The sequence below is a fragment of the Pinus tabuliformis genome, chromosome 6, assembly GCF_031772625.1.
Source record: "Pinus tabuliformis cultivar Carrire ecotype Pingquan chromosome 6, CPIR1, whole genome shotgun sequence".
NCBI classification, from domain to species: Eukaryota; Viridiplantae; Streptophyta; class Pinopsida; order Pinales; family Pinaceae; genus Pinus; species Pinus tabuliformis.
In genome coordinates this window covers 2010322349-2010340917 of record NC_142292.1, presented here as the reverse complement: position 1 = coordinate 2010340917, position 18569 = coordinate 2010322349, and the positions used below count along the sequence as shown (strand labels likewise).

Genomic DNA, 18569 nt, shown 5'->3' with positions numbered 1-18569 from the left:
AACTAGCTGATCTGTGCCTCAAAAAGCATGACCAATGCCTCGAAAATTATGAGGCTACCTTGGGTAATGTGAACTTGGATAAGCATGAGTAGAACCACCTCCAATAGCTCATGGCCAAAGCGTGGAAAATACATTAAAAAAGGGATTCCATGTTGGGAAAATAAGTGTGCTAAATCGTGGGTATGACATCCCTTACAAAGACCAATCACCTTTTACATAGTAATAAATAAATGAGCAACTAGGGCTCCCTTAAATCATGTATCCTAGTAGATCCATCTCAAGATGCCTACATATCTATGCAGGACATAAATATTTGACATGGGAGTTACCAACACCAAGAGATAATAGGTCCGAGTAATAAAACTAGGCACCTTGGAAATGGGGACTTAAAAGCTTTGCCATGACTATACACCATAAGGGATCTAGGCCACCAACTATCCAACACTTGTACATCAAGTCATCCCACAACACCACATACATAGAAATCATCACACTTTGGACTCATTAGCATGGTCATAGCATGTGAAAAAAGTAGGGAACATAGACAATCTGAGGTGTAACATGTTGGACATGTAATTTCTGCAACATTCGAGACAAGAGTACCTACTATCAAGTTAAGGGCCATTTATTGGGCCTTGACAGTGGACATGGACCATGTAAAGCGATGAATGCTAACAAATTAAAATAAATGGAAAAAGAGGTTAATATTGAAAATGGGAAGGTGGCAACAGCAAGTAAGAAACATAAAAATGAGGATCCTCTTACATTCTTAAGGACCATAAATTTGCAATGGGACTACAATTCAACGTGCAAAAAAGAGGCTATCTCCAAGTGGTGGTCCAGCAGACAATATATTTCAACAAGGGAAGCAATGGGAGGTTAATTTTAACAGTGGGTTTTTTTTATGTCTAAACTTCATTTCATTTAATGTTGCAGAGTGTCCTTTGTTTATTCACATGTGTCAAGCTTTGGTTGTGCAAGCTCCAACTAGGAATGTCTCCCAATTCAAAGAAGCTTACAACCACATCATTAGTTAAGGCAAAGGAGGTGGATAGTATCCTAAAGCCCATTAAATCACCATGGCCTTGTTACCCACCACCAGTGGGTGACACCCATAGGAGAAATTTTTCTCCTAGATTGTCTTCAGTCGGCAACCCCTTGTAGCCACTGAATAACTCGATGTGCCACCATCTCTGCCACTTGAGCCAGCTATTATGTACCCTCGCCCACCTGTTATGATCATATGTTTGAAGGTGGGCCTTCCAACCTCGAAGGTATGGCTTTCATTATGTAATTAGGTATTTTTGCTTACTTATTATGGACACATTTGGACATGGATTAGTGGGGGTATTCAGCAGAAAGAATGGGCTTGGTCTGTACTCTTGTCCCCTTGTCCGATTTGGTGGTAAGTCTTGTATCCTAGTCTCGTGGGTTCTCCTCTATTGGCTACTAGATTTAGAAGTGGCACTACATGGGAAACCCCGATTTTGGCTACGTGGTCCCACTTCCCGACACCACATACATCACTCTCCTCCGCTCATTATAGCCCCTTTCCATATATTTCCCACCCAGGTCCACAAGGAGTTAGCTTTCCCCTACCCTTGTCTGCACTTTGGGTCGGGCCTAGAGTGATGCCCCAAAGGTTGATGCAGCTAAAAAGAAAATAAAAAGCATAATTTGGCCACTCTCAACAGGAAATGTACCATAAAATGCAAAAGATGGCTGAGACATACAAATTTATCACGTGGGCAAAAGCCACCATGAGCTCTACCCCCTATCATTATGGTCATCACCCTAGTCCCCAGGGCCCCTATATGAGCCCCCTGCATCATTAAGGAACCCATGATTGTCCCAACCCCTTGCGGGCGATGAACTGTCCAACCCTAAGGAGCGTAATCACTGTTATAACTTAGACATCGTGCTCTCATTCCCTGGAGCCCCGAGCAGTTATAAAAAAGAAAAATCAATAAAAGGCAAAAAGCATATGAAGAAGGGTGGAAAAAGTAGCCAGGGTAACTCATGTACCACTATTTCTCCCTCCTTCATCTATACACCCATGTGTGGGCTTCTCCCCATTTTTGCTACCCTTGTACTATGGCATGTAGCTTGGAGCCTCCCCTGATGCCCCCAATCCATTCCATCATTATGTCACATGGCACGTCCCATTTGAGGGATGTACCATGGACCTGTCACTCCCTTGGAGGCTGAAACCACCTAATAGGATCCTTAATTAACCTCTTTCTTGCACATGGGGACACTTCTACATTCTAAAGCCCATTATGGAAAGGCATGCCACTATGAAGTGTCCACTTGGTTCCATTCTTTGTAAGCTCATTTACTCAATTACATTAATGAATTATTGTACTGGAAGGTGAGAAGATGCACTGGATCTTATACAGGATTGCAGGTTGGTCTTCATCTTGGGGTTTGGTCTCCCTATACAAGGTCCAAGCCCTCCAAAGGGTCTTAATGGCACTAGTAAGGTGAGCGTTGAGAGCCATGGGCCTCCTCTATAGCAAAAAGCAGATAGTTGCACCATGGCATCCTTCAGCACCATTCATTGCTTGCTCGTGTCCCATCTATTCGATGATGATGATGCACCTGGACCACATTGCCCAACCGGCTACACACTTGCACCACACATTAGGCAATTGATCCAGGACCCAGATGGGATTTTGTCTCACCTAGGGAGACAAAGGATGGATTGCATCATTGTCCTAGCCCTTACAGATGGAGCACATACTTGTTTGATTCAATTGGAAACCAATGAGGATGTTCTTTGTGCCCCCACAACTACTTGGGAGCATCACAAGTCATTTTCTTGGAGATCAAGGGGGCACCTCCTTTATCACTGTTATTGGTGCCCTACTATTCATTATGGCACATGAGGGACTTCATTTGGCCTTCCAACAACATTTCTAGCTACTTTTCTACCATTTCAGCCCTCTTGAGAGGCTTATTCTTCATCTTTTGAAGCTATTTGGTGGGCTTGTCACCAATTAGGATGTTATTTTGCACATTAGAGCCATTTTTAGGGGTTTGTTAGGCAAATTTGACCAATTCAAATTGTTAGAGGCTCATTTAAATATAAGTGAGGCCTCATTTTTAACTCATCATCACTTGGATTTGGGATCTCTTTCTAAAGAATTTGGACTTGCAATTGTGGAATGATTTTGGATGATTAAATGCATTTTGATGTGTGGAAAGTTTTCGCTATCTCTCTTGGAGCTTCTCTTTGGCAAGATTGTGGATGGGTTAAATAATGTGCCCTAATTAATGCAATTAGTGGAATCATTGAAACTATTGGAGATTTTTGCATGTGTTATTCTAGACAAGGAATGAATGAATGTTCCTAGGGGATAATTTGCATTTGCATCCTTGAAACTCCATAATAATTGCCATCGAAGTATAAAAGTCTAAAGTTGCCATGTAGCTACATCAATAGATAGTGAAGTTGCTTCTTTAGACCTCCTTGAAGAGCGAAGTTCCTAAAACTTGATCATTTTGACTCCAATCTTCCCAATAGCTTGGCACTGGTCCTAGATCCTTGGTGATCACATTAACTTAACGAAATATCATTCTTTCACCTCTTTTCTTCCTCTTTTCTTCATCCCTCTAAGAATAAGGAGATTTTCTAGCGCTTGGTGCAAAATTTAAGGGAGAAGTTACTTTAGGATTTCGTCCAGACAAGTTTCCTCCAGTTTTGAACAAATTCTTACGGTGGAATTTCAAATAAATTGATGCCCTAACTATCGCACCAAGTGGGAACCCTTGAAGTTGCTTTGACTTGGATATTTCTTGAAGATTTGCACTTTCTAGTTCATCATTCAAAACCTTTTTCTCTTAACTATAGGTGATCATTGAATGAGCCTTTACCACAATTTATCTCTCAACCCTTGGTCTCTTATAGTATTTCTCTCAAGGGATTTTTCGTAGAAAGTCACCCTAGCTTCTCCCAAAACTCACACTTTAAATTGAATCTTTCCATTGAATGAGCCATCCTTACCTCACTTTCAACCCTAATATAGACACATCAACCACAAGTGAGGGATTTTGGAAGTTTTGATTAGGCATTCATCATTATTGAATATTCCTAAGCCCGAGGTGATCCTTCATGGGTCTTTCTTGGGGATCCTTTTAACTTTTCTTTAAGCATTTGAACCATTAATTGAGCCTCTCCTTTGAATGGGCCTTGGAAATCAAGTTATACCTTGCCACTGATCCTATCATTCAAGTGATTTCCTTTATACCGGGACTCCTCCCATTGATGAATGTAAAGAGCAAGGGACATTGACTGAAGTGATAGTGGGTCTTTGTCCCATTGTTGTCACTTGGTCTAGTAGTAGTCCCTTAGTAACCCCTCCAAGGAACCCTACTAGATTGAGAGATAACAGGCCCTAATCTAGTGTTAGTGTTGTTTATGATGGATGGACAAACGTAGCACACCATCCACTCATTAATTTCATGATGTCCTCCCTGAATGGACTAGTCGTCTTGAAAGCAATGGATGCTCTTGGGAAATACAAGGATGTGTAATATCTGGATGCCTTGTTCATCAAAGTTACTAAAGATATAGGTGTTGATCCTTATGAACAAATTATTACAAATAATGCACGTATTTGCATGGCTACTGGCATGATTTTGGAAGTTGAATATCCAAAAATATTTTGAACATCTTGCATTGTTCATTCTTTGAATTTAGCACTTAAATCTATTGCTTCAAATGTGACATGGATGGGAAGGCTTATTGATGATGCACACCATATCCAAAATTTTGTACAAAACCATAGCAATACCCTCACAATTTATAAATAGTACACACATCTATCATTGCTAAAGATTGTAGATATTCAGCTTGTCTCCTCATTTATCATCCTTAAAAGGTTAAGGGAGGTCAAGAATGGGCATCGCGCCATGGTTATTTTAGAGTTTTGGTCATTTTGGAAAAAGACGATATCAAACTTCTTCAAGAAAGGTCAAGGATACAGTCTTAGATGTTGGTTGGTGGGAGAGGTAGAACTTACCATTAAGATCATGGACCTTATCATTTCTTTGTTGTGGTCTAAAGACATTGACCAACCCATCCTAGAAGATGTTTATGAGGGGTGGGATTCCATGATTGAGTCAATGAAGACCATTATTTTACAGAATGAGTGCCCTAAGCATGGGACATCAATAGAGATCTTATTCGTCACCGCATTAGGTATTCTTATCACCAAGTAGGATAAGAATTGCACACCTTCTTCAAGAAAGGTCAAGGATACAGTCTTTAGATGTTGGTTGGTGGGAGAGGTAGAACTTACCATTAAGATCATGGACCTTATCATTTCTTTGTTGTGGTCTAAAGACATTGACCAACCCATCCTAGAAGATGTTTATGAGGGGTGGGATTCCATGATTGAGTCAATGAAGACCATTATTTTACAGAATGAGTGCCCTAAGCATGGGACATCAATAGAGATCTTATTCATCACCGCATTAGGTATTCTTATCACCAAGTAGGATAAGAATTGCACACCTTCGCATTGCTTGGCTCACTCGTTGAATCCCAAATAATACAATAATGATTGGCTCAATGGTGGATCTTCATGCAAATTCCCTCCTCACATGGATGGAGAGATTTCACAAGGTAGGAAGGAAGCATTTTGAAGGATATATGAGGATAGAGCATCCCTTGATGATGTGGGGAAGGTCTTTGAAGGGTTTTCCACTTGCACTGGGAGATTTGGAAGTTATGATGTGCTTAGAGACAAAAGGGTTAAAAATCCCTATGCTTGGTGGCCAACTCATGGGGTAGCATATCCTATTCTACACCATTTAGCCATGAGGTTGCTCTCAAACCACTTCATCTTTTTGTTGTAAGAGGAATTAGAGCACACATATGCAACTTTGTACAATTTGAAGAAGAGCATGCTTAAGCAATCTAGGGAAGAGAAAATGGTGTATGTGCACTCAAACCTCCTTATTTATAGGCAAAGGGAGGATTGGTTAGGGAAATACAAAGATGTGGGATGTGATTCCTATCACATCCCTAGTGATATGGGTTTGGACAACAATTTTAAGTTTGAATTAGCCAACTTGGATCTTGATGAACCAATGCTAGAGATAGTCACTTTTGATGTGGGATGTGATTCCTATCACATCCCTAGTGATGTTGGTGATCCCCTCTTGTGGGGCCATCCGCCACACCAACAAATGCAAATCTTGGATTGGATATAAAGGAAGAAGAGGAGGGTGAAGGAAAAAGCAATGGCAATGGTGGTGATTTTGATGATTCTAACATGGAGAACTACTAACAAGCACAAGCTATGAGATTCTTCCATCTATAGTTCTACTATCTACTCTATTTTATATTTTTCATTAATATTCCCACATGTAGGATTAGCGCCTCAATATCCATGTACTACATTTTGATTTTGATGAATTAATGAGAAAACTACAGTTTATGGTACTAATTTCTTATGTGTTTGTCATTTGGTCATCACTGATACAGTAACTAGTGGTATCAACATATTGTATATGTTCTAGTTTCTAAAATATTTGGATCTTTGTCTCTAAATTTCATTTTTGAATTTGTAATTTGTAATTTTTTAATATACATAATTACACACACACATATATATATATATATATATATATATATATATATATTTCCGAGGTCAACATGTCCGACGTTAGATGCTCATACTTCTATGTACTTTGCATCTTATGTCCTCATTTCATGTGACTTACATGGATTCCCATACCTTACTATCTCCACATGAGCAAATCATGATCAGCTAACATGGTTGCTACTTGGAACCATGTGAAATAACTGCAAAGTTACCTATCCAAGACCACAAACTTTGAACCCATCAATAGGAACCCACCAATTGTGCCTTTCCCCTGACCTTTGAAAGAAAATAAAACGCCCTTACCATTCCTTGGCTTCCTTCCTAAAAGAAGAGACAAAGAAACATGTATTGATTTCAAAGGTCTTGACTTGAACCTTGTAATAAATGACCCTACCTTGAAGTTTAGTTCAATTGTTTGAAAAAAAAATGTACCATTATTGGAATGTTATTGATCCATTGCCTATGCAACGAGGACTTTAAAGGAATTGTCCTCAAGGTTAGGAACCCCAAAATTCCACTTCTTTGACCTCAAACCAAAGGATTTTCAATCCTAGTATGTTTGTAGGCTTTTCAAGATTTGACACACACCAATCCTTCTAGGACCCAAATTTTATCTTCACAGTCTTATAGTAACTGCGTAATATCCCCAAATAGAGATACTACAAAAATAACAATATTTCCAAAACAAGGGCACAGCAAAATTTGAAATTTTATTTGCATATTAAAATCAAAAGTTAGAAATATGAAGATTACTTAATAAAATAAACACAAATCTGAAATTGTCCTCTAAATTTTATCTCCAAATTGACTTCCAAGCCTAATGAAGGATTGTTGCCCGAAAAAGATGATGTGCTAGTGTCTCACAAACCAAAGCTCATCCACCGAAACACACCACTCTGACTAGGGGGAGCCCATATGTCTCTTTGAAACCAGGGATACTCAAGGTTGTCAAACCTTAAGCCCAAAATTGAAATAATATAGAATAGAAAACTCACAACTACCAAAGCGACCGCCTTTTATCAACTATGGAAGTCGAATTATCCATACAAGATTCTATCTTCAAGCCATGTTGATGTGCAGGTGTGCCTTGTCGACTTAAGGATGACCAAAAGTACAATGTTCAAGTGTTGGAGTTAAGAGAAGGTTTCAAGGAGAAGCGCATTTTTAACTCTCACTAGTCTTCTTGGAGTTCTCTTCCATGCAAGTCAGTTAATTGATGGTGAACTAAGATGAGATGACCATGCACAAGGGAGTACACTTGAGTTCAACTAAAGTAGAAGTGGAGAGAAGAAGCATGTGCTCAATCTAGCAGAGATACTCTAGATATAACTCATGTCAAACTGTTGTGAAGTGGGAGAGAAAAAGGCATGTGCATAGTTAATTGGACTACACTCTCAATTATCTCCCCATCCATGCATGTGATGTAGTTAACTCCAAGAAAAGTACCAATTCATTCCTAAATTAGTGAATGTGTCCCACTGATCTTTAATTTATTCATGCATGTGGTCCAAATAACTCCCAGTCACGCTCAATCTTATCTATGCACACTAATCCGCATGCATGTGCCCAAGCCCAATGTGGTTCTGCGTCCTTTTCCTCTTGGTTAAGCTAAGGAAAGAACAGCCGATTTGCTATTAGTTTTCATGGTTTGAGTTGGGGACATTAAACCATGTAGATCCATTTTGCATTAACAACTAGCACAAACAAGGTTATTGCCTAGATTTGCTAGTATGGAAAAATTAAGTTTAAAGTGATCATCTCTTGCACCCTACTCCGTTAATAGAATTTGAATACGATATCTTCAAAAGGTCCAACAAAAGTTGCACCCCAATGTAGGATGGCTCGAATATAATGTTCACAGAACCTCCTTGGGAGAGGGGCAATCAAAAGCAATCAGGATATTCAAAGATCAGAAGAGGGTGATTGTAGTCCTATACCAATCTTTTGGCCAAAAAACAATCACGCATAAATGGCAGCCATGATTTAGAGAGTGAAGGAGGGTCTTGTAAAGCACTCGCTAATGAATTGTCCATTTTCAAAGCAAGTTTGGAAAGGAGTTATAACATTGACATGTAGAAATGATAAGTAGGATGGCCCTTCTTTGGTTGATGGCCTAAAAGAATGGTTTGAAGATCAAACGCTAGTGGACCACAAAGCCCTCCTCTACATTGTGTCATGGGCTATCTGGAATCTGGATAGCAAAAAATGCCATTTTATTTCGGGATTTCTCTCTCCATTGGAGGTCTTTCACAAGATAACATGTGTTAATAAATACGTAAAGCTCCATTCCAAGCATTAGTTAAAATCAAATCCCCAGCCTCCTAAAATGGATAAATCTAGAAGTTGGGGTTTTTTTGATGAAGCAAGTCAGGGCAATCCTGGCCCATGTGGTGTTGGAGGAGTTCTACACGTCTTTGATCAATGCTATTTCTCCTTCAAGATGGGGCACAACAGAGACAAAAATAATTGGACCAAATTACATGCTCTATTAAACCTGCTAAAGATTACCATCAAAAAAGGAGCCAATAAGATGCAAGTCTTTGGAGACTCAAACGTTGTCATAGAATGGGTAAAAGGGCCTTTCATAGCACATAACATTTCTCTAAGGGCTTGGTTGAATCAAGTTTCAGTGGCTATTAATTAACTTGATATCCAGTTTTTCCATGTAAAAAGGACATTCAATGGGGATGCTGAGGACCTGCCAGAACAGGCTGTGCTGGACAATGTTGTGAAAAGCGCGAGCGGGATTAAATCGGCGCGGGGAACGAATCGGAAAAAATCGGAAAAAAAGCGGGAAAAAATCGTTTGGTATAAAAATATTCATTTTTTTCTTTTTTTTTCAATTTTTTTAATATCTAAACCATCTACAACATAAAATAAATACATTGACACATAAATATGATAAAAAAACTAATATATAAGATGTTTAATATCATTTCTAGCGCTAAAATCACACATAACATTGAATCATGTCCTGAATAATAAGTCCTGACTCCTGAGTCCCAACTCAGCCTCAAAATATCAACAAAAAATATGATAATGTATCTCATCATGTCATAATGTCATATACAATAAAATGAAAATCTAATCCTATTGATTTCCTCTGCCCCTCTTGCGAGAAAATGCCACAGCTTTCCCTTTCCCTCTAGATGTAGATGCTGGTGCCTGTGCTAGTGGAGATGGCAGTGGAGTCTGATGTGCTCTAGAAGCTGAAGAACTAAAAGTAGGAGCTATAGGAGGTAGACCACGTCCTCTACTGGTGGCAGGGGTAGCCCGGGCAGGTGGTGTCACCTGGAAACATTACAATCTCCCAATCCTGAAATCCTGAAAAACTGACAAGTCTGCTGGATTTTAAATGAAATCTAAAATTCTACTTTCTCCATATGAAATCCAATGAGGCTGAAACCACTCTCAAACATCCTGAGTCATTTCATGGTAATATTAAAATTTAAGTAAAAGGATGAAAATGAAGATTAAGGAGAATGTCACTTTTACTTTAAGAATTTAACATTACCATGAATAGCATATCCATACTAGGGCCTAGACTTGATCATTAAGCTGCCCCACTCAAAAATTATTCGTTTCTTTCAAAAAAATTGCATGAAAAAACCCAAAAAAACGTTAAAAAACTATGCTGTCCCGACCCCGTGCGATTTTTCAGTAAAAATCACGCTTTTTTGGAAAAACGCGCGATTTTTTGAAAAAAGCACGATTTTTTTAAAAAAGCGTGATTTTTTCAGTAAAAATCAGCAAAAAAAAGTAGGCGATTTTTTCGTATAAAAATCGCGATTTGATCAGCAAGCTGAAAAAATCGCGATTTAATCGCGCTTTTCACAACACTGGTGCTGGATCAAGTAGGCCTTCTACAGATTGAATACACAGAGTGGGACTTAACCCATCCCCCCACCCCCACCCCCCAACAAAAAATTAAAAACTTCGAAAGATTACTTCTTTATGATTTGTATGTTTCTTTCTGAAAATTGCTGTTTATTGTGATGATGACAGTTTTACAGGTTGCTGCTGCTGCTGCCGTTGAAACTTATATGGAGAGCCAGTCATAAGGGTTTCTGCTTCGCTATGCATATAAGTGGTATCTACAAAATGCAACGTTTTGAATATCCTCTCGATAATAAAAAGTTAGAAAGTTCTTACTGGCAAAAAAATGTTAAAAGGAAAAATCTGAAATGAGGCTTTAAACATATAGTTTTCAAGGGCGACTCAGGAGTCAGAGCGAATTATTGATTAACCAAATGGGAAAATTTCTGACCTATCATGGGAAATTGAGACCAGTGTGACATGGATTAAGAAGGCATTAGAGAACTTGAAAGCCTTTTAATTCATTGATATTAGATGTTAATCGAATAGTGGATTTGTTAGCTAACATGACAGTGAAAAGGCATGAAATAAAGATGGTAATGAACCTGTCCAAAACAATCAAAGAACAGGAATGACGGAAGGATCTCCTAGGAAGCATATCACCCCCCTAAAGGTACATCATACATAGAATTATCAATTAGAAATTAGAATCATAAGATATAAAGTTTCTTGGTTAAAGGTGGCATGAAAGCAGAGAAAAGGCATGCAGTGAAGATAGTAATGAAACTGTCCGAACAATCAAGGAACAGGGAGGATGGAAAGATCTGCTAGGAAACATGTCATACCCCACAAGGTACATCATACATAGAATTATCAATTAGATCCATAAGATATAAAGGTTCCTGGTTAAAGGTGGCATCGAAGCAGAAATTTCTACCTCTGAAGCTAGTTTTTTTCATTAGATTCACCTCGAGGTGGGATTTAATGCCGGGCAAATTGATAGAGGTTGCACATCAGACTGTCAATGAATGGGAACTAGACCCCCCTACAAGGCTTCCTCCATCAATCATATCGGTTCAGAGCAACTCTAAGCTGTTAATTTGGCAGAAGTGGTACATTCCTCTACACAAACCCTCTTCCTATCTCTATGTGGAAGCCGGGCTAGACTTCTGCAAGAAAATGAGAGATGGAAATCAACAAACAAAGCAGACACTGTGGCAGAGCAAGGAAGCAAGTGGTGCCACTCCCAGTATAAGAGTCATCACGATCAAGGGAAACAAAGTCCCCTGCCAACAAACCATTTAATACCAGAGATTGGTTAGAATCTAGATCATTTCCTAGAGGATTACAGAATAGGTGGATAGAGCTTTAGCAAATGGAGATGGGCAGAGACAGGATACATATTCTGTAACTCTGGAAGAAAAAGTATGAAGAAAGAAAATAAGGAAAGATATTACAATCTATTCCACTGTCTGAGCAACATGGAGAGTTAACTTTCCGAAGGAATGGTTTTCATCACAGCCCATTTCACCAAAACCCACATCACCCAGGTCTTCATGGATAGAAATCCCTTCAAACTTAACTGCAACATTTTGATCCCAAGAGGAAAGTGCTTAGAGAACTGTCCTTATCAAGGAGGCTTGTGGGCGATATAGTGGCAGTATAGTGTTTAGAGACCTGTCCTTGTGGGAGGCTTGTGGGAGTATAGGGACAGTCCCACTGATTCGATCCCAGGTGTCCGATGTGACAAGCAGGTCTGTCGATTATTTGATTAAAAAAACATCACTCTGTCATCATCATCGAGGGACTAGCATCACGGCCAGGGCCTTCACCGTTATAGTCAACCAGACAATGTGAACCGATAAATATGTAATCTATCTTACATAGTATTATGTGTTTCAGTTTTGGGATGATATAAGTTTTTAAATTTGAATGTATATAAGAGACAATGTATTTGTGGACAGTGCTATGGACATATATGGCAGCTTGTTTGCCTTTTTTATTAGTATCTATTAGTAGCATTTTGTTGCCATCATATGGTTTAACAGTAATGGGTACTAATATTGTATCATCACGGAGCCATCAATTTTGATGTCTAGCTACATCCTTTTGGAAAAATTTATATATAAATATAAAATCAATTTCTTAAGGAAAAACAAATCATCTATGTCACCTTACACTTGTCCGAGGACCAGTTCAATAAATCTTTGACTAATATTCGAACTTGAAACAATCAGCTATACAATAGCAAACTAATCAAAACAAATCCCCATAGAACATTCCCTCAAGCTCCGCATCACTAAATGTAATGGTGCATATAATGCATTGCATTATCACCAGATGCACATCAACTCCATGTCTTTTGATATACATATATAAAGTTCAATAAATCTTTGACTACCATTCGAACCTGAAACAATCATCTATACAATCAGCAAACTAGTCAAAACAAATCCCCATAGAACATCCGCTAAAGCTTTGCATCAGTTGATGTAATGTTGCATATAATGAATGCAGTATCAACAGATGCACATAACTCCATACTTTTTGGCATGCATAAATTTAGTCCCATAGGTTCTTACATCTCCCCAAGGATGTATCCATGCCTGTTGTACCCGCATCATGATCTCGAACACAAAGGAAAATCATCCTATGGGTATAGGCCCTAGGGTCTCCATTACAGAGGAAAATCACCCTATGCCATACCCATAGGGCAAACATTATCCACCAACCAAACCTCTCAGGATTGCCTGCCCAAGACAATTGATGAGTAGATTGGAACCATGAATGGGCTAATTATTCATGGTTCCGACCTGCCCATTCAGGGTGGAACTTGGAACCATCAACTGCCCAAACAGTCAATGGCAATTTGTCAGATGGATAATAGTTGCCATGTCCATAGTTCAAAATGTTTTCCTTATATATCTGTACCAACTCCCATACCTATACCCGCAGCTAGACATAACCATACAACATATATCATATACCTTCACATATTAAGCAGTCGAATAACTGCACATATGGGGCCACTTGTCCTACAAACAGGGATCTCATACTTCAAATTTGGTGTCTAGCTAGGGTATGACCTCAAAAAGGGATCTTCATCTCATTCTTGAAATTTGGTGTTTAGCTAGAATATGAAATCAAAATTAGATTATTATTACTATTATTATCATAGTCACAAACTAGGACACATTTCTAGAATAATAATCACAAAATATGTTTCTTCAAACCTCAATCATTGACTTATTGAAACTCAAAATTAGATTAATATTATCATCATCCATAAGGTAAGACAAATCTCTGGGATAATATTCGCAAGGTATGCTTCTTCAAACGTCAATCCTTGACTTCATCAATAGTCTTGATGAAAAAATTTAATAAGATTTCATTTATTTGACCACCTTGATCTTCAGTTTTACCATATTTTATGTTATTTGTAACATTGCTAATATCATTTCCAATAAGTTCCATGCCTTTAAATGATCCCACAATGACTGTTGCTAAACTGTCCGTGTCTGATACCAAAGCAAAAAAAGAAAGAAAGAAAAGATTATGATGCTATCTGAGACAGTACTGTTTGCCGTAGCAGGCCACCTCCATAAACATAGTGGATTGTCCCAGATATGGAACAGTACCCAACTTCTTTCTTTTACCCCAAACTTGAAATTTTATGAGAATGTTGCAAATTCAGAATGCAGAAGGAACGAAAAAGTAAATTCAGCAAAACCAACGATAAACTAGAGTCGAATTCTCCTATGTTTTCCCGGTTAAATGCCTTATCTATGATTTATCTATGATGATGGCCTTTACCAAAAATTTCAAATCCCATTATTTCCGACAGAAGTAAATATGTGCCCTACAGTGCTTCAATTGGCATCCAATATTCAAACAAACAATTCAAGAAATATTGGTAGATATGCATACCTCCGAAGCCAGTTCAGGAAGGCATCCCAAAGGCCCATTCTGCAGGTGGAACGGCTGTGATGATTCGATGAAGGGAATTGGGCCTCTAACGTAGGGCAAACTATAATAGCGCCCAACAATATCGATAATAATAATGATGATCAATATACACACAAACTTCGAAGGCTGGCGAATTCCATGGATTTTATATATTTGAATTCTGAGTGACAGGAGAAGATGAAGCACCAAACAGATGGAACAGTAAGAAAATAAATGGAAGCTTGCCGGATTTGAAAGTTTCGCCTTCTGCTGGATTGAAATGGCTTCTGAGATCTTCAAGATCATTGGATACTCCGTCTTATCATTGCAGATAAAGTGCCCTACGATTACTCCTCACTTATAGTCTACCTACATACCAAATCTGTCCATGCAAAATTCAAATTACCTGTCCATAAAAAATTATATTCTTACCCTCCATAATTCTTAATTATGGATCCCACAAGCACGCATAACGATAACATAAAATTAGGTGGAAAAATCGCTTTAAAGCTATGAAAAGAGGGGTTAATTAGCTTTTCGTACGATTAACTAAAAAAAATAAAAAGTCTATATTTATTTTTACATACAAGAAGAATATAAAGTTGATAGATGTTTTTGGAAAAGGGTAATTAATCATTTTTTAAATTAAGCGAAGTTTTTAGGTAGAAATCACAAGAGAAATTTTTGGCCAACGTGTTTCGAACCAACTAGTGTGGTTCATCATGAAGATTAGATAAAGAGGTAGACCATGGCAAATATATTATATATGAATATATCATATAATATATTTTATAGAGATATAAGAAATTATTGTTTGGTTCTATAGGTAGAAGATGTGTTTTCTATGAATGGGAGGTTTGAATCTCGAATATGGGTGTGGACGAGTTTATTCCCCACTTTTCAGCCCCTGAGGTGGGTTTTCTTCCAGAACTAAGCCTTCCTTCTCAGATTCAAGAACATGTGGTGATAAAGTTTCTGGAGTTTTTTGGGTTTCACCCCCCCCCCCCCCTCTTGTCGGCTACATGCAAAGTTTAACAAGGACAGATATAGTAAATTTGACAAGGTCAAGGGTCACCCCTTCTTCTAAAGGTCCATGTTATGGGAAGGGTCTTTGGTGTTTCTAGAAGAAGTCTTTCTTCAAACCCTAAATCCATGCTACCCTCTTGGAGGTGGATAGGTGGGGCCAAAGGATATACAACCTGCAACCAGTAGCTCCCTAAATACCCTCATGGTATCAGAGGAAAGGGAAGCACAGACTACAACAAGAAATGGTGGCAGGTGGTCTGGTCATCCAGAGCCAAAAGGAGGGGGAGCAAATTCATGTTCTCAAGGAGGATCAATGTCGAGTGCAAAATGCAAGAAGAACAAGGTTTTAAAAAATAAGAACAAACGTGCAAAATTGAAGCTAAAACTTGGGGAAGATGTTCACATGAAGCAGACTACAAAGATGGCAAAGAAAATGTCGTTTGGCAAAGCCGGAGAAGGAAGTTCAATATTCAAAACTTGAAGGATTGATTGGAATCTTCAATCGAACCAAAAGTTCAACCCCCCCCCCAAATGTCTTTCTACTCTCAAGAGGTTGGATTCAAGTAAACTTTTAGACCATGACGAGGCTCAGTGGGTATCTCATCAAGTCTAGTCTATTGACTCAACTCCTATGCTTTTCAAATTTTGGAGCCCTTTATTTGACACTAGTTAGGAACGTATGGATGTGTGCCTCCTTGGTTTACTTGTTGTTATGTGACACCCATATATTTTCACAGATTTGGGAAATAGTTTGGGCACTTATTTGGATGTTGATCTTTCATACATAGAAACAAAGGACAAATCAATGGCTTTCATTTTAGTTAATTTGGATATAAGGGAGGGACTTCAAGAGACAATAGACATTAGTGTGGAAAGGGAGTGACTTCAAGTGTTGGACTATGAAGGAGTTCTATTTTGGTGTAGAAGGTGCCACAAGTATGGGCACATTGTCAATCATTGTAGCCTTCTTATGAATAAGAAATCGATTCGTGATCAAATTAGGAAGAAAAGGAAGGTTACTTTGACATCTCCATCAGTGAGGACATCCCAGCCAAAGGAAGGCGCAGTTCATAGCCAAACCGAAAGGAACATTAGTCCACATAGTGCTCGCAAGGAAATGTCAATGGAATAATAGCATGAGATCGCACTTTAGGCAAGGCTTGAAGTTTTGTTTTTGAAGGATAGGATGGGCCTCACATAGTCATTCACACTCGTAAATATTTTCCTTTACTGCTTATTTCTTTACTTGTAAATTTTTTTTGGGTCTCAGAAAGGATTGGGGGGAGCTTCTTCCTCAGCAAAGTCAATTATTTCATATACAATGGTCGCGTCCTTTTCTCCTATACAAGCCACTTGCCCCTGCCCTTAGGTTGATTCTAGATACACATCTCCCATAGTCTCAATCTCTAGAGGAATCTATGATGATCTGGAAGAGGGAGATATAGTTTACAACCTTCGCTCCAGACAATTTTTCCCCTTTCAAAGGGTCTTATAAAGGGGCTTGGGAAGTTAGTTATCCCCGCTCAAGGGGAGAAAAGTCAGGGTAGGAATTCCCATATCACTAAATCAAAGGAGAAGGCTCATGAAGATCTAGTAGTGGGTAGACAAAAATCAACTGATGGGGTGCTTCAAGAAGTGAAAGCCCTTAGGCGGGGGGGTTATCTCACAAAAGTTATTTCTCATAAGATTGACGAGTCACTAAAAACAAATTTCCTTTAAAAGGATAATTCAAGCATATAGCCTCGACATCGTCCTCCTTCAAGAAACCCTTGAGAATGGGGATTCAATCATAAATTTGTTTGAATATTTGTTTTGTCGTTGGATTTTTGTTGCTTTAGATGTCCGTGATCAGTCAGGTGGTTTCGCCTTGGGATGGAACACTCGATAAATAAAACTTGTAAAGTCATGGAGTATTAATTGTAGACAAGGTATTGAAGTTTTTTCAGAAAAAGTTGGGCTCCTCCTTAACTATCATCAATTTATATGGGCTATATGTTGAACAAATAGAGTACTAGGACAATTTTATGCCAAATCTTTCTTAAATTCTTTGTTTTTTTATCATTGGAGAGGATTTAAATTTCTCATTAGGAGCATCAGAGATTTTGGGCCCTCGGGCTAGAGTTGACACACTTTTAGACTACTTCACTCACAATCTTATAGCTTGAAAATTGGTTGATGTAAAGCTAGCCAATTTAAAACCAACCTCGAGGAATCAACATATAAGGGTGGATTGTATAGCAAAAAGACTATATTGTTTTTGCTTTCAGAACCTCTTTTGGATTGATACAACATCATAAGGAAATGGGCAGATTCTAGGGTTGTATCTAACCATTCTCCAATCTATTTGGAATTAAAAGGGCGAGATCCTAAGTCAACTAGCACTTTTAAGATGAAATCCTCTTGGTTGAAAGAAGAGGATTTCCTTACTCTAGTGAAAGAAAATTGGAAAGTGTTCGACTCCTTGATAGGAGACATGACCGCAAAATAGGTTGAAAACAATCTAAAACTAATCAAGAAATTTTCAATGGATTGGGCTCGTAAAAAATGCTAGGAGGAGGAAGAAGAAATAGAATTGGTTGAGAAGGAATTTCTAAACCTCTTTTACTCCAGAGAACAAGGTTTCACAAATGCAAAGTTTAGAGAGGAGTTGTTTCGTCTAAAATCTAGGAGGAAGACTATTATGGAATCAAAAGAAGCAGCTTGGTAAGGTTAAAAAGTAGAGCTATCTAGTTGGAATGCAAGGATGAAACACCAAGTTTTTTCAAGCCAATGCAAAAGGTCGCAAGATGTGTAACACTATATGGAATATGATTGATCAAGAAGGGAGGGAAATCTCCAAATTGTTAAGGGCTAACAGAGAAGGGTAAAAGTCACTTTCAGAACCTCTTCAAAACAACTGAAGGGGGCACAATTGTAGAGTCCATTAAAGTGGCTCAGTTCTTTCCTACGTTTGAAGACAATAGAGCTTTGATGGAAGAGATTTCAAAGGAAAAGCTAAAGGTTGTTCTTTCCTATTTCCGGAGAGATAAGAGCCCAAGACCGGATGGTTGGGTGGTGAAATTTTTCTTATGGCTTTATGATTATATTGGGAGTGACCTTCTGAAAGTGGTAAATGAATCCAAAAGAAATCATAAAATATTAGCGGCTTTCAATTCAACTTTTATCACT

At 38.5% G+C, this 18569-nt stretch overlaps 1 protein-coding gene across 1 annotated transcript in view; it reads right to left on the bottom strand.

Moving 5' to 3' along the window:
• The window catches only part of LOC149267320 (ADP-ribosylation factor-like protein 8b), an 86648-nt gene extending 71835 nt beyond the window's left edge, over positions 1-14813 (bottom strand). The window contains exon 1 of the mRNA XM_089432251.1: positions 14358-14813. Within this exon, the coding sequence (XP_089288377.1) occupies positions 14358-14395 (38 nt within the window). The 5' untranslated portion in view covers positions 14396-14813. The remainder of the gene's footprint in view (positions 1-14357) is intronic.
• Between the last annotated feature and the right edge of the window lie 3756 nt (positions 14814-18569).